General features: G+C 37.5%; 1 protein-coding gene across 12 annotated transcripts in view; it reads right to left on the reverse strand.

The window, feature by feature from the left end:
* kcnab2 (potassium voltage-gated channel subfamily A regulatory beta subunit 2) overlaps nucleotides 1-14,823 on the reverse strand; it is a 128,074-nt gene that overhangs the window by 46,107 nt on the left and 67,144 nt on the right. For 3 of the 12 annotated variants that reach the window (XM_033048178.1, XM_033048179.1, XM_033048167.1), the window contains one exon: nucleotides 13,110-13,348. The exons of the other annotated variants lie outside the window; for them this stretch is intronic. In XM_033048178.1, coding sequence (XP_032904069.1) covers nucleotides 13,110-13,327 — 218 coding nt within the window. In that variant the 5' untranslated portion in view covers nucleotides 13,328-13,348. The remainder of the gene's footprint in view (nucleotides 1-13,109; nucleotides 13,349-14,823) is intronic. 12 annotated transcript variants of the gene reach the window in all.

Consider the following 14,823-nt stretch of genomic DNA (forward strand, 5'->3'; position numbering starts at 1 on the left):
GGGCTCTTGCTATAGATTTTGTTTAGCAATTCTTGATATAAAAGTGTTAATTATTAGACGTTAAGGCATATTTCATGAAACCAACATCATATCTTCAGCGCATTAACATTCATAGGTTGGCTGATTACTTTATTGGGTTTACAAAAAACAAAATCTCCCTCTACACTTCTTGCTAAAGCATTAAGTACTTGCTCTGGGTATCATGTCACAGGTGGAGATTACACCTGCATTGTCCAAGATGGCAAAATAAAGGATCGGGTTCAAATGTAACACACTCACCTAAAGTCTAACATCTTGGACGAGACAAAGTAATGAGCATCCATGACACGATACCTCTAGCAAATGATAGGGGAAGGAGGAAAATTACCAAAAACCTATAACATTATTGACAACCTATAAAATATTCAGCTAATGTTTAAATATTAATGCAATACAGATAATGATGTTATCTCCAAGTTACAATATTCCTCAAAGATTATACTGATTACATGATCACTAAAATAAAGCATGATTAATGACATATTTCATGTATATTTAAAAACATGTATGTGAAATTCGAGCATGAATATAGACTAAAAATATTAACGTTATGCATACTCTAGATCAAAGTGTTTTCCACATATAAATATATACAAACTGTGATCATTACATGCACAGTATAAATTCCAAAATGCATCAGGTAATGGCTACAAAAAGGACTGACAGCAAATAATAGAGTAAAATAAACAACTACGGACCAAAAATTGATTTGTGTCATTAGCAGTTACTGCAAGTTTTTTTTTCATTGCTTGATTCAATGGTAATTCATTTAGACCTAAGGTTGAATGTCACAGCTTATACTGTGAGCAAACAATAATTAATATACACCTGCATCTGAGGCAGGTGAACATGGGTTCAAACCCTAATCCTGATGTTTCTGCAAGATGACACAGTCAAAGATTCATAGAGCACAGAAACAGGTCTTTTGGCCCAACTTGTCCATGACAACCAATGTGCCTACCCAAACTAGACCCATTTGACTGCATTTAATTTGTATCCTTCTGAACGTTTCCCATTCACATACTCATCCAATGTCTTTTAAACATTGTAATTGTACCCACCTCTTCAGCTTCCCAGGCAGTTTGTTCTATATGCATACCCGCCTCTGTGTGAAAACCTTAAGCTCTAGGTCCATTTTAAAGCTTTCTCTCTCACTTTAAACACATGTCCTCTAGTTTTGGACTTCCTACCTTGTGAAAAAAACTATGACTATCTACCTTATCTATGTCCCTGATCATTTTATGTATCTCTATAAGATCACCCTACAGTCTCTGTCACTCCAAGGAAAATGGCGCCTGTCTAGTCTTTCCCTGTAACTCAAGCCATCCAGTTCCAGCAAGATCTTCACGAATATTTTCTTCACCCAGCTAAATCACATCCTTCCTCTCATACGGTGATCTGAACTGCACACACTATCTCAAGTGCAGTCTCACTAATATCATTCACAGCTGTAACATAATTCCCAACTCTAGTAACCAATGCTAAGTCCGATGAATGACCTTCATCACCTTGTCCAACTGTGTTACTACTTTCAGGTAAATATGTACTTGTACCCCTTGTGTAGGAAGGAACTGCAGATGCTAGTTTGTACTGAAGATAGACACAGTTTGCTGGAATAACTCAGCCGGTCTGGCAGCATCTCTGGAGAAAAAGGATGGGTGACGTTTCAGGTCGGAATCCTTCTTCATATTGAAAAATAGTTTTCAGTCTCCTTTATCTCTCTGTTCTACAACACTCATGTTCCTGCATTAACTGTGCATATCCTGCCTTGGTCAAACTTACCAAAATGCGTCACTTCATATGTATCCCATTTAAATTCCATCAGTCGTTGCCCACTTTCCCAGATTCTGTTAAAACCTGGGAAAACCTTCCTCACGGTCCACTGTACCACCAATTTTACATCCACAAACTTGCTAATTGAGCCTCCGACATTCTCATCCAAATCATTAATATAAAGGGGACCCAGCACTTGTTCCTGTGGCACACCACACCGTGCGATCCCACCCTATGACATGTAGATAAGGGGATCGGTATGTGGAAACGGGCAGATGGCAGATGTGGGGGAAAGTAATGGGCCTGTCCCACAGGCGAATTTTTGAACGACTGCCACAACATTTTCAACATGTTGACAAATTTTCGGTGACAGTGGCGATAATATTTGCTGTTGTAGGTTGTCGTACCAGGTGTCGTAGGTGAAATCCATTAAAACTACTCCCTGGCAGTCGCCTAAAGAGTCGCCTAAGTGGGACAGGCCCATTAAGAGTCTAGGGACTGCGGGAGATGGTAAAAGTAAACAAAGGGAGAGAACCCATGTGGACTATTGGGAGTGGGAAAGCAACATAGAATGTGAGTCACCTGAAATTGGAAAATTCTAAGTTCATACCATTGTGATCGTAGGTGATATAAGTGGAATACAAGGTGTTATTCCTTTCCTTTAACCCCTTATTTTCCAATTAATATACAAGCTCTCCTCAAATTAATAATTTTGAGCCCTATGAACATTCTCCTTCCATGTTTAATACATCCAGACCAATGTCCGCTGCTTTGAACTGTATTGTATGTTTCCGAGGTGAATTAAGCATTGTTTCATAAAGTTAAAAAGGTAAGGATGCTGATCAGGTAGAGAAGCCATTTCAAAGAATGCCAGTTACAAAAGAATCTAACAAAGATTGTTTCATACGCTATACAACAACGAAGAGCTGTTCCAAAACTGTAGGGCGACATAACTTGCCATAATGGCAGCAGAAGCATTCAGAAGTAGGGATAATATCCATTTGGGATATTCATTGTGACTTTTCTTTGAACTGCTTTGCATGCAATGTACTATCATAAGAAATATCTGCATTAAGCCTCTGTACTAGACGATGCATTGAAATAAATGTAGAATAACCAAATAGAAATTAGTTCAGCTGACGCGTTTCAGTATCTGATGCCCTCTACTGGAATAGGCAACATTAAAGCATCATCAAGCATGAATATCATTCTGCCGAGTAAATTTAATGAGCATTTCAAGAAAAGTAAAATGTATCTTAATCAAATGAAAAAATTACAGATAAGAACATTTTCCAATTCTACATTATATTGTTCCCTTCCAAGCATACTAGTAATACATTGAAAAGTTGTTTAAATATTTTTGATATATCGTGTGGAATCATAACATTCTACAATGTTAATACTTATTTGAGACTTCTCACCCCGCGTGGACGCAGGAGGAACATAGAACACAAGTTGATCTTTTTCTTTATCTACAATAGTTACACAATATAGTACAAGTGTACGAATCTTTGCAACTGAAAATCATTCTATTTACACAATGAATTAATCAATATTGAATAAATCTTGATCTTTGCTGATAGCAGCCAAAATGATTGACATTTATATCTCCTCAATTAAAAGGGGGGGAAACCAGTGTTACTGCCTTTCTCCAGAAAATACTGTTTAAAATATATATAAAAGACCTGTTGGATAAGATCCAAGCTTGTTTATTATCTATTATATTGCTAATCTCATTGCTAAATGTAGGACAGCATAACTAGCACTGACTAATCTCAGAAGAGAAATGCCAAAAGGTAGTGAAAAACTAAGAAAAGTAAAGGTTCTCTAACGTAAATACATCCCCAAATTGGAGCAAACTCCAGATGCTAGAAATTCAGAGCAAAAAACAGAATGCAGTTTCAACCAAATTTAAGAATAAATTGAATCAAAAGGTGCAATTGCATCTTTGAAAAAAAGTTAACTTAAAATTCTTATACTAATGAGAAGGCAATACTAGGCATCAAAGATACAGATCAAACGCAGATATCAGAATGTGAATGGAACAATCTAGTAATGACAGTGATTATAAGCTCAGAGTCACCCTTTTGATTGAATCGAGGTTTTGTACAAAGTGAGCACCCAATCTGCTTTAGGGTATTGTGATGTAGAGAAGCACATCAAGAGCACAGAATACAATTCACATTATTGGAAGAAGTGCAGTGAATTGCTGATTCACTGGAACGATTGTAAGAATCCTTAGAAGGTGGGAAGGGAGGAGGTAAAAGGACAAATGTTGCATCTGCAGAGGTTGCAAGGGGAAGTGCTGTTACATGAAAATTCCTCTGAGTGTAGCGCAGTGACAAAGGAATCAAAGAACAGTCGTTGGGTATATGAGGGAGAATAAATTGCAGGAGTACAAGGAAATAAGAGAGGGTGTTGGAATGGTGGGGCTCTGGTCCTACTTGGCAACATGGCTTTCTTCTGTTACATAGTGACCAAAGAAGTGAGAAAAGGAGTGGTTGTACAGAAACTAGTATTGCAGCTCTACTGGAACAGCTTGGCTTGCGATACAGGATGTTCCGAAGTGCAGCTGGATGTTGTACTGTATAGTCGCATAGCCTTTCTGTATACCCAGTGCTCTCAGTCTCTCAATCTTCTTCTTCTTCTTGTGTATGGCATGCACAGCCTAAAGTTGTAGGACAACTTGTTCTATTTGATCTTATTTGATTGTGCATGCCAGGTTGATTGCATTTGTCGAAACAGGTGATGGCTGCAATCTTCCACCCCCAGACTCTCAATATTTTCTTGGTATTACAGTTGTTAAATTAGGTGAAAAAGAACTAAACCTCTAGAGGAATTCCATGGATCAAACAGCACTAGTTGCACGATAACGTGATATGCCAACAAATATCCATCAGTACACAATCATGCTATCCAATCTGTGAGTTACTCTAGCAGTTTGTTTCTTACACAAGATACCAGCATCTGCAGAGAGAATCAATACTTTTGATTTTGCAATACTTTTATTTCAGATTTCTAACAAAGGGTCACTAACCTGAAAATCAGACTAACTTTTATTTTGTACTGCTTTTTGTCTACTTGCAACCAATTCAATTTTGCATGCACCATTTGCCAAATGTACTAAATGAGATTTTTTCCCAGAGTTATAGTGTTCATTACGACATCCATCAGCACAGCAAAATAGCTATTAAATTGTTTAATTGAATTTCTCATCCAACATCTTAAAAGCTGTGGGAATAGGTCATCTCATAAGAAATTTATGAAAGTGCAATTTCTGAGAGGAACAGTTGTTATGCTTAGTTATGCAGAAACAAGTTTTGAGAAGTACAAAAGCTTTAAAAGTTGCTGGCACTGCTTCAACCAGAACATGGGAGCCAATTCTGAGTATTATGGAGATGTTGCAGAAGAGACTTGTGAGAAAAGTGTTAAAAATAAAAGATTTGCAGAATATACTAGGATTATTATTTTAACTGGTCTTGTTCTTGATATATCTTGATATATATAGATATATATATATATATACACATATATATATACACACACATATATATATACATACACACACACATATACATACACACACACACACATATACACACACACATACACACACACATATATATATATATATATATATATATACACACACACACACACACACATATATATATATATATATATGTGTGTGTGTATATATATATATATATATGTGTGTGTGTGTGTGTGTGTGTATATATATATATACACACACACACACACACACACACACATATATACACACACAGTGATTTTTTGTCCATTATCCTTGTGCGCAGTGGGGAATAATCCATGATTGAGACAAGGGGACAAGGATTATAGTGCAACAGATTCTATATTCCATTCAACATTTTAATGAGGTAGCATTGGTTGTATTGCATGTACAGGTCACGTGTCTGCAAAAATTTAAAGCAACTTTAATGCTAATCGCAGGTTAGTTCTTGAACCAAAGATCTGGCTTCACTATTCAATTTTTGGCATTGGGAAGCTGAATAACTGCCAATGAATGCTGAATCTAAATGTAGTTTTGTTCTGTGAGATTAAATCTATGGGGAGACGATTTTAGATTAAGTGACCCTGTCCACTGAAGCACAGCCATAAAAACCATTATACAACTGTGACTTTAATTCCATCTGTCTGAGCTGGATCAGAACCTTGCTCCTGAGGGAAAAAGGGGTAATGTGAAAAAATCTAATAGCATTGTGGCACTGCTAGTAGAGACGCTGCTTCTCAGCGGCAGAGACCTGGGTTGAATTCTGTCCTCCGCTGCTGTCTGTGTGGAGTTCGCATATTTTCTCTGTGGATGCGTGGATTTCCTCTGTTGCTCTAATTTAATGCCATTTCTCAAAGATCGACATATTGGTAGGTTAATTGGCCAATGTAAATATCATTAATGGGATGAGGAGATTGAAATGGGATTGATATAAGATTTGTGTAAATGGGTGGTTGATGGTCAGAGAGGACTCCGCTTTGTACTGTATCTGTCTATGACATTGTAACGTGCTCTCTAATGTGTTCAGCATGGTGATCTATTTTCAACACTAAATACAATGTCCTTTGTTTCTTTATTAATGCGCTAAGTATCATGTAACTGAATATTATTAATTTATCCATTTGAGCATTAGATCCAAACTAAATAGTAAAGTCATTATTTTTGTGAATAAACGTTAAACATGACAATTTTGATGTGGTAATTTTGATTTCCAGTAATCTAGTTCAATATTTTTTCAGACTCAATTAACACATGTTAAACATGATTGTGGAACATATTTATCTGGCAAGTAGCTGAGCCATACAGGCAGGGAACTATGAGATTCAATCCCGACACATGTGGATGTCAATTTAAGATATTAAGCTTAATTGTGAGGTCTCTATAATCAAATAATATATTAGTACAACCCGTGAAAACTCACATGAACAACGTCCATTTAGTCAAGCAAATGAGAGAAACTAAACTCAGGTTCCCAGTAACCACACGAAAGGAACAGAGGGAAATATCAATAGAAAGAGAATATGTGAAAACTTATTTAGTTTATACATTAGTGAATTAGTACAACATGCTGTCCTCTGGACAAGTACATTCAAACCTACAGTTTGAAGTGGATTACTGCAGTGGGCTCGGTAGGGCCTCTGGTTGAGATATATCTAAATGTGGAATAGTTGTGATTAATCAACTTTCAAACTGATGTAAAATTTACAGGGGATGTTGTTGCATGTGGCAGAGTGGCACAGGTGCTGTAGAGCTGCTACCTCACAGCGCCAGAAATGGGCTTGATACTGACCTGGGGTGTTGTCCATGTGTATGTGCTTCCTATGACCGCTGGGTTTCTACCGGGTTAATTGGCCTCCACATAAAAAAGGCCCCTGATGTGTAGGGAGTGGTTGAGAAAGTGGGATAACACAGAACTAATGTGAACGGATGATCAATGGTTGTCGTGGACTCGGTGGGTCGAAGGGCCTGTTTCAAGCCGCATCTCTAAACTTTTAACTAAATTACGCATAATAACTTGAAGTGGCGTGATGTAACAGGCAGCACAGTGGCGCAGTGGTAGAGTTGGTGTCTTACAGCACCAGTGACTAGGGTTCCATCCTGACTACATGTATGAACGGAGTTTGTACTCCCCGTGACCGCGTGGGTTTTCCCCGGGTGCTCCAGTTTCCTCCCACACACCAAAGACCTATAGGTTTGTAGGTTAATTGGCTTCGGTAAAAATTCTAAATTGTCCCTAGAGTGTAGGATAGTGCTAGACGACAGATGGCACAATGGGCTAAGTGTTCGGCTGGCAACCGGAAGGTAGCTGGTTCGAATCCCGCTTGGAGTGCATACTGTCGTTGTGTCCTTGGGCAAGACACTTCACCCACCTTTGCCTGTCTGTATGGAAATAATTGTGTGAAGCACTTTGGGGTCAATGCAAGTTGACTAAAAATGTGCTATATAAATAAAGACATTATTAAAGACATTATAGTGTGAGGGAATCGCTGATCGGCGCGGATTCAGTGGGCCGTTACGGCATCGTAACTAAACTAAAAATAACTTTAGAGATACTACAATTAATAATCTGGTGTAACATGTCCCAGTATCAAATTACATTTAATTAGGGTTCAAGCAATTATATTACAAATTAAAATCAGGATAACCATTAAATAGAATGAAAATATGAAAGTAAATTTGCAAAGGAAATAGAATTAGATACTAAGCTTCTGCACATAAATAGAAAGGAAGAAATTAGATCAAATTCATGAGATGCCCAATAATAATGGGGAATAAGGAAATTACAAAAATATTAAACAAATATTTCATCAGTCTTTATGTTAATATTGTTGCCCAAATAATTCAGATAATATTTTATTTAGGTGGAGGGTGACAAACATTTTGAGCCCTTTGTGCAGCTGAGAAAAAACATGTTAAAAATGATACATTAGTATAATCCACGAGATGCCGAGACAATGTTGCTGATAATAGTAGGAAACCCAACCCCTCACTGATCAGTACACAACAGTAATCTGACTAACAACCTATGTTGTCGGAAGCATTGCGTAGGAAGGAACTGCAGATGCTGGTTTGAATCGAAGATAGACACAAAAAGCTGGAGTAACTGAACGGGACAGGCAGCATCTCTAGAGAGAAGAAACCTATGTGCATTAACTCAAATTAAATATTTCGCAAACAAGTCATTACATAATACCAAGATACGGTCCTAATGCCTAGAATCACATGTAGCACAGGAAATAGCATTAAAACCAATATTTAATGGGATGGATTTTTTTTAAATAACCTTTCAGAATTCTCTGTAGAGGTTTAAAAAAAAAATCAGTTCTCTCTTATCAAATACAAAAAGTCAGCAATTTTGATAATCAAATAATAATTTGCTTGTCTACAATTACAAATGTACAAAGCTTGCCTGAAACAAAATCTGCAAAAGATCTCCCTAATGAGAAATAATCAAATAAATCAATTTCAGCAACTCAACCAAAGATCTCCGAGCCAGTCAGCAATAAACTAAAATGTTATTTACAAATACATTTGCTGCTATTAGTGCCACAAAGAATTTCTAGAAACATTGAAAATAGTGTCAGGAGTCAGTCATTTGGGCCTGCTCCACCATTCAATAAGGGCAGGTTGATGATCCACTGCACTGCCATAATCCCTTGATTGCTTCACCAGTAACAAATATTTCCACCTCCTTTTTGAATATATTTAATGACGGAGTCTCCGCGTTCATCACCCTCAATGTGAAGACCGTAGGGTTTGTATTCAAAATCACATTAATTACGACAGGAGACCACCCAGCCCAGGGGTGGGGAACCTGCGGCCTTAAGGCCGCATGTGGCCTTCGAGGCCATTAAGTGCGGCCTTCGAGGCCATTAAGTGCGGTCTTTTGAACCCAATGAACCCAAATTTTGCAATTGGCCAAATAAAAGATGTCACCAAATGGAGAATCTCTGCAATTGCAAAGCCTGCTTAGGCTCTTTCTGTGAAAGTTGCAAGCTGTGAGTCACAGCTCCAAGGAGTCTGGACCCAAGATGGAAGTTGAGGATAAAGTGAGGTCCAGATGTCCTTCCTTTTGTAATATGTATGAGTGTTTTGTTGAAAAGCTGAGCAGATTTGCAAATGTATGATTAGGATTGGTCACAGGATGGGGTGTTGAGTATTGCTAATTATTGTTGCAGAGTGTTTGTGCTGTTATCTTGTGATTGGTTAAAATGTGAAGCCTTGTTCAAATTGTTTATATTACCTGGGAAGATGTTTCTTTACTTTTGTTAGCTGTCTTCCAACTGGATGGAAGTTGAGAATAAGGTGAGGTCCAGATGTCCTTCCTTTTGTTAATATGTATGAGGGTTTTGCAGAAGTGCTGAGCAGGTTTGCAAATGCATGATTAGAGTGAATTAACCCTCAACGAAACAGAACAACTGCACGCTTACTCCAAAAGGAAAATATATATTATTCAATCGCTTTGGATGAATCAACTGCTACTACTGATTCTGCGCAGGTTTTATACTTAATTTGGGCTATAACAGAAGATTTTCTTTGCTACGAAGGGTTACTCGCTTTGGGCACTTTTACAGGAAGAACACAAGGAATAGATTTCTTCAACAACTTTCAAGATAAAGGTCTTGAAGTAGGACTAGATTTGGTTAATTTAGTGAGTGTATGTACAGACGGTGGACCTTCCATGACAGGAAAACGTGAAGGGTTTATTGCAGATAAAAAAGGTATTATCAGATCCAGATGCTCTAATTTCTTTTCATTGTATCTTACAACAGCAAAATCTCTGTGCTAAATCTACTATTTTAAGTGACACTTTGCAACAAGTTATAAGCATTGTTGACTATATTCGTGCAAATGCAACACTGCACTGTCAGTTTAGTAATATGCTAAAGTTGGACGATGAGGCATTCATTGTGGATTTGCCGTATCATTGGCTATTGCAGGGACAGGTGTTAGCAACATTTTTATCTTTGCGAGAACAGATAGTTAAATTTCATGAAGAACAGAATCAGCAATGTGAATTATTGAAAGAAGATTTCTATAGAAATACTGCATTTCTGTGTGATATCATGTCAAAGCAAAATGACTTGAATGTTTCTTTCCAAGGTAAAACTAAGTCAACAAATTCAAGCATTTAAAAAAACAAAACTATCTTTTTCAAAACTCTTCTTCAAAATGAAATTTCGGATGAACATTTTCCCCAGTTAGCGAAGGTCATTGATGAGCAAGAGGATCCATGCGAATCATTTGAAGAATACGCAGCTGTTATAGACTTATTACTTAAAGAATACAATGAAAGGTTCACTGACTTTGAGAATCATGACATCACACTCAAATTAGCGTTTCAACCTCACCTAGTTGATGTCTCCAAGGCTCCTAAAGAACTACAGATGGAATTGATTGAGCTCTCAGAAGATGACATTTTAAAGTCCTTATTTGACGCTAAGAAAGGTCCGATTGAAATATGGAAAAATGCAGTAGAATACCCACGTCTTTGGCAACATGCACAAAAAATGCTTTCTTGGGCTTTTCAACCACTTATTGCTACGAATCTACATTCTTCCACCTAACCCAAATCAAGACGCCCTTAAGGTCACAAATGACGGATACCCATCTAGAAGATTAGCTGAAACTGCGTACCTCCATGTTGCAACCAAATATTCAAATGCTTTCCCACAAAAAGCAGTCACAACAAAGTCATTAAAAGGTTAGTTAACTTTAGAATTAACAAAATGTTTTCATTTCCTTGAAGTTAGTATATAGTAGTTAGATTTTTACAAAATAATGTACATTTTGAAGTATATCCAATTTAAGTTTCTTGGATGCTGCCTTATTAGATTACAGCTAACTTAATGCGGCATTCCATCATGGAAAGGTTCCCCACTCCTGACCCAGTACATTGAGCCTATGCCAGTTCTTAGCAATCAATCTTATCAGGCCTCTTCTCCAACCTTCTGGGTCACTCTCCCTCAAATGCCTATATGTTTTTCTTTTGATTTTATTCCCATCAGTCCAAAATGCAGATGAATTCCACCTCATCATCAAAATATTTTCCTCATATCCCCCGTGAATCATTTAAATTTTAAATATTTTTCTCCTGAACCAAACCACCTGCTTATGGGAACAGTTTCCCTCTATCTTAACTAAACCAATCTTGCTCTCAAACACCTCTATTAAATTTCCACTGAATCATTGTTGCTCCAGGAATAACAACCCCAGTTTTACCATTATAACCTACAGCTGAAATCCCTCATCGATAGTGCCACTCTGATAAATCTGTTCTCTCATCTCTCCAGCACCAAAGAACAGTTTTGGAATAACGTATTGTCCATTTAAGACAGAGGTAACATCTTCTGCGAGGAGGAAGAACTGGAAAGTTATGGCACATCCCTATTTTCCTCAGCAACGCAGAATACAAGTATAGCATGTAACATGTTTACTTTGAACAAGGGAAACACAAGAGATTTCAGATGTGGGAACCTGGGGGGGAAAGTAAACTGCTGCACAAACTCAGCATGTCATGCAAAATCTGTGAAGGCAGACCTTTTGTCCAACTTATCAGAGTTAAATTTCATTTGCCTTTCCTTGGCCCATCTTTCCAACTGATCGAGATGCTGTTGTAAAATTAGGTATCCTTCCAGACTGTGCACTCCGTCACCAATTTTGGTGTTATCTGCAAATTTACAAACAATGTTAACTTCATTGATATACTATGTATCATAAACTACAAAAGTAGTTTATCCTAGCCCTGATCCCTGTGGAACACTATTGGGCACAGATCTCCAGCCAGAATGACAATCTTCCATCACTATCCTCTGTTTTGTATGGGCAACCAGTTCTAAATTCAAACTCTTCTGTAGATTACAACACCAAATTTTTCATAGAACACTAACAAATAGCCTCCTTGGGGAAAAAACAGTATTCATTCTCCAAAATATGCCATTCAATTAACTGTTCTCTTCCAGACATGCAGAAGGGGCGAACAGATCTTCTAGATCCAGAGATTCTCGAGATCTGTGCAAAACCATTTACAGTTGTTTCAACCAAATGTTATATTCTTTAAATGTAGATTAGATGTTGATCTAAATGGGTATATCAAAGCATTTGATGAATTGGGTAGAGAGAAACAAGTGCCATTATACACAGTCACAAGGGACTGCTGATGTGGAATTTTCAGCAAAAAAGTAAAGTGTTGAAGGAACTCAACAGGTCAGGCAGCATCTGAGACAGCACTATTTTCCTCTTAGCACAAACCTTTCAGGAGAAGTGCCTAATGCATTTCTTCACGCAAAGGAAATGTGGAAGTCCGGAATTTCATCCCTGTTAAAACTAGGGTTCAATTGAAAATTTCTAAAGTGCAATTTTTCTTAGGCACGGCCACCATGGATTACAATCCAAAGATAGTTAGTTGAAGCCAAGATATGTTTTAGCTATGGTTTGATTGAATAGTGGAGTTGGCTCCAGGAGTTGCATGGCCAACTTTGGTCCCATATTTAGTAAAGAATATGTGCACTCTGGTTTTGCTAATGTTAGGTCTACGCAGTAAATTAGCAAAGGACATTAGAACTGTAGAGTAAATTAGGATTACTATATAAATTACAGTAAATGGTAATTTCCTTTGCATGTCCCATTAAACTTATTCTACAAGGATACTTTATGCATTTTTGTGTAAAAATACACTTTATCATGCAGGATGTACACAGGAAATATTAATCAGGTTTCAATTGTCAATAACAAATCACAATAAAAGGAGGAAAATTAATCTTACCTATACTTCATCCCTGTTTGATAGGCTGTGCAATTCTCCATTGATAGACAGTGCATAGTGAGAAATTCCTCCATCTTCTTTGTCCGGGCTAAGGCTCTGACTTTTCGAAGCTTCTGCATCTCAATTGTATCAGTTTGCCGTACCTGATTCAGACCCTGATCTGAATGGTATCGAGTTATTCGCTCCTTCAAGTTTTCGGTGTATGACATGGACAACATTTTGCCAACTATCTTGGGAACCTGCAGATTTTCAGGTTGTGAATTTTTTACATGAGAAGACCAGATTGACACTTGCTAGGGCCCTCTCTCACTAATGTTAGATCTAGGAGTGGTGAACATGTTACGAGGTGGTAAAGGACATAAATTAACGAGACAAATACTTTAAGCTGAACTGTCTAAAAATAGTACCATCCGCATGTTCATGAGCTATGTTTTCCTGAATGCCAACTCACAAACAATCTCACATTGTTATCAAAGCTTCTCTCAAAGCAACAGAGGAAAGAAGAGATAATTCATAAAGTGAATATAATATAAGTTATCTGCATTTAAAATGCATGTTTACGTCTCTGAGTTTCCTGTTTAAAAATTAAATAAAAGCAGCCACTGGAAAAAGTATAATGCTTATTTTTTTCTGCAGAATCTAAAACAATAATCTACGTTTATTTGTAACTAAGTCCTTGCACATGGCTACCAGAACATAAACCACGGCATAGTATAGAATTTGATCTTACCCAAGATGAAAGTTGGACTGCTAAGCAAGTTAATAGCAAAACTTGCAGCTCTTCATAGAAGGATTGATTACCACGTTAATAGCAAAACTTGCAGCTCCTCAGAGAATTGGAGATGGAAGAGACACTGAAGAAAAATAGCAGCTGAAGCCAAACGTACAATTACAAATCCTCTTGAAATTTTCCTATATTTTCACTCAACTCATGTGAATTTTCCCAGCTAGATTTGACATTTAGCCAGATCTATTACTGCAAGGAAATGGATAATAACAACATTGAGTAGTTTAGCTTTCAATTTTTATTCCATGGGAAAATATTCAGCCAGCTTCTACTCGAAAACCCAGTCTGTCGATGTGGCTAACTCTCGGGAGTATAAATATCAAACTCATAACAACTCACTTCAGGTAGCCCCGGCATTCCCTCTCCCTCTATCCCTCCCCACCCAAGTCGCATTAGCTTCTCGTTTTCACCCTACAAACAGCTAACAATAGCCTGTTTCCTTTATCATCATTACTTTTTTGCATAACTTTTATTAATTGTTCTTTATCTCTCCACATCACCATCTATATCTCTCGTTTCCTTTATCCCTAACTAGTCTGAAGAAGGGTTTCAACCCGAAACATCACCAATTCATTATCCCTAGAGATGCTGCCAGTCCCGTTGAGTTACTCCAGCTTTTTGTGCCTATCTTTGGTTTAAACCAGTATCTGCAGTTCATTCCTACACAAAAAAAGTCAGTGTGGTGAATAACACATCTGTTAAGAATTTAGAAAAAAAATTGGTGTCATCTCTGCCTGAGACTGTTAAGTTACAATACAAGACACAATGTGCTGGAGTAACTCAGCATTCCAGTACTTAGTTTCTTCATTGGTAAACCAGCATCTGCAGTTCCTCGTGTCTCTCCAATTTACAACATAGTGGATATGGTTAGAGTGAGGTAATTGTGAAAAATAAAACTCAGCTATTGCATGAATATACAATGCAGAT

The sequence above is a fragment of the Amblyraja radiata genome, chromosome 31 (assembly GCF_010909765.2).
Source record: "Amblyraja radiata isolate CabotCenter1 chromosome 31, sAmbRad1.1.pri, whole genome shotgun sequence".
Lineage (NCBI taxonomy): Eukaryota > Metazoa > Chordata > Chondrichthyes > Rajiformes > Rajidae > Amblyraja > Amblyraja radiata.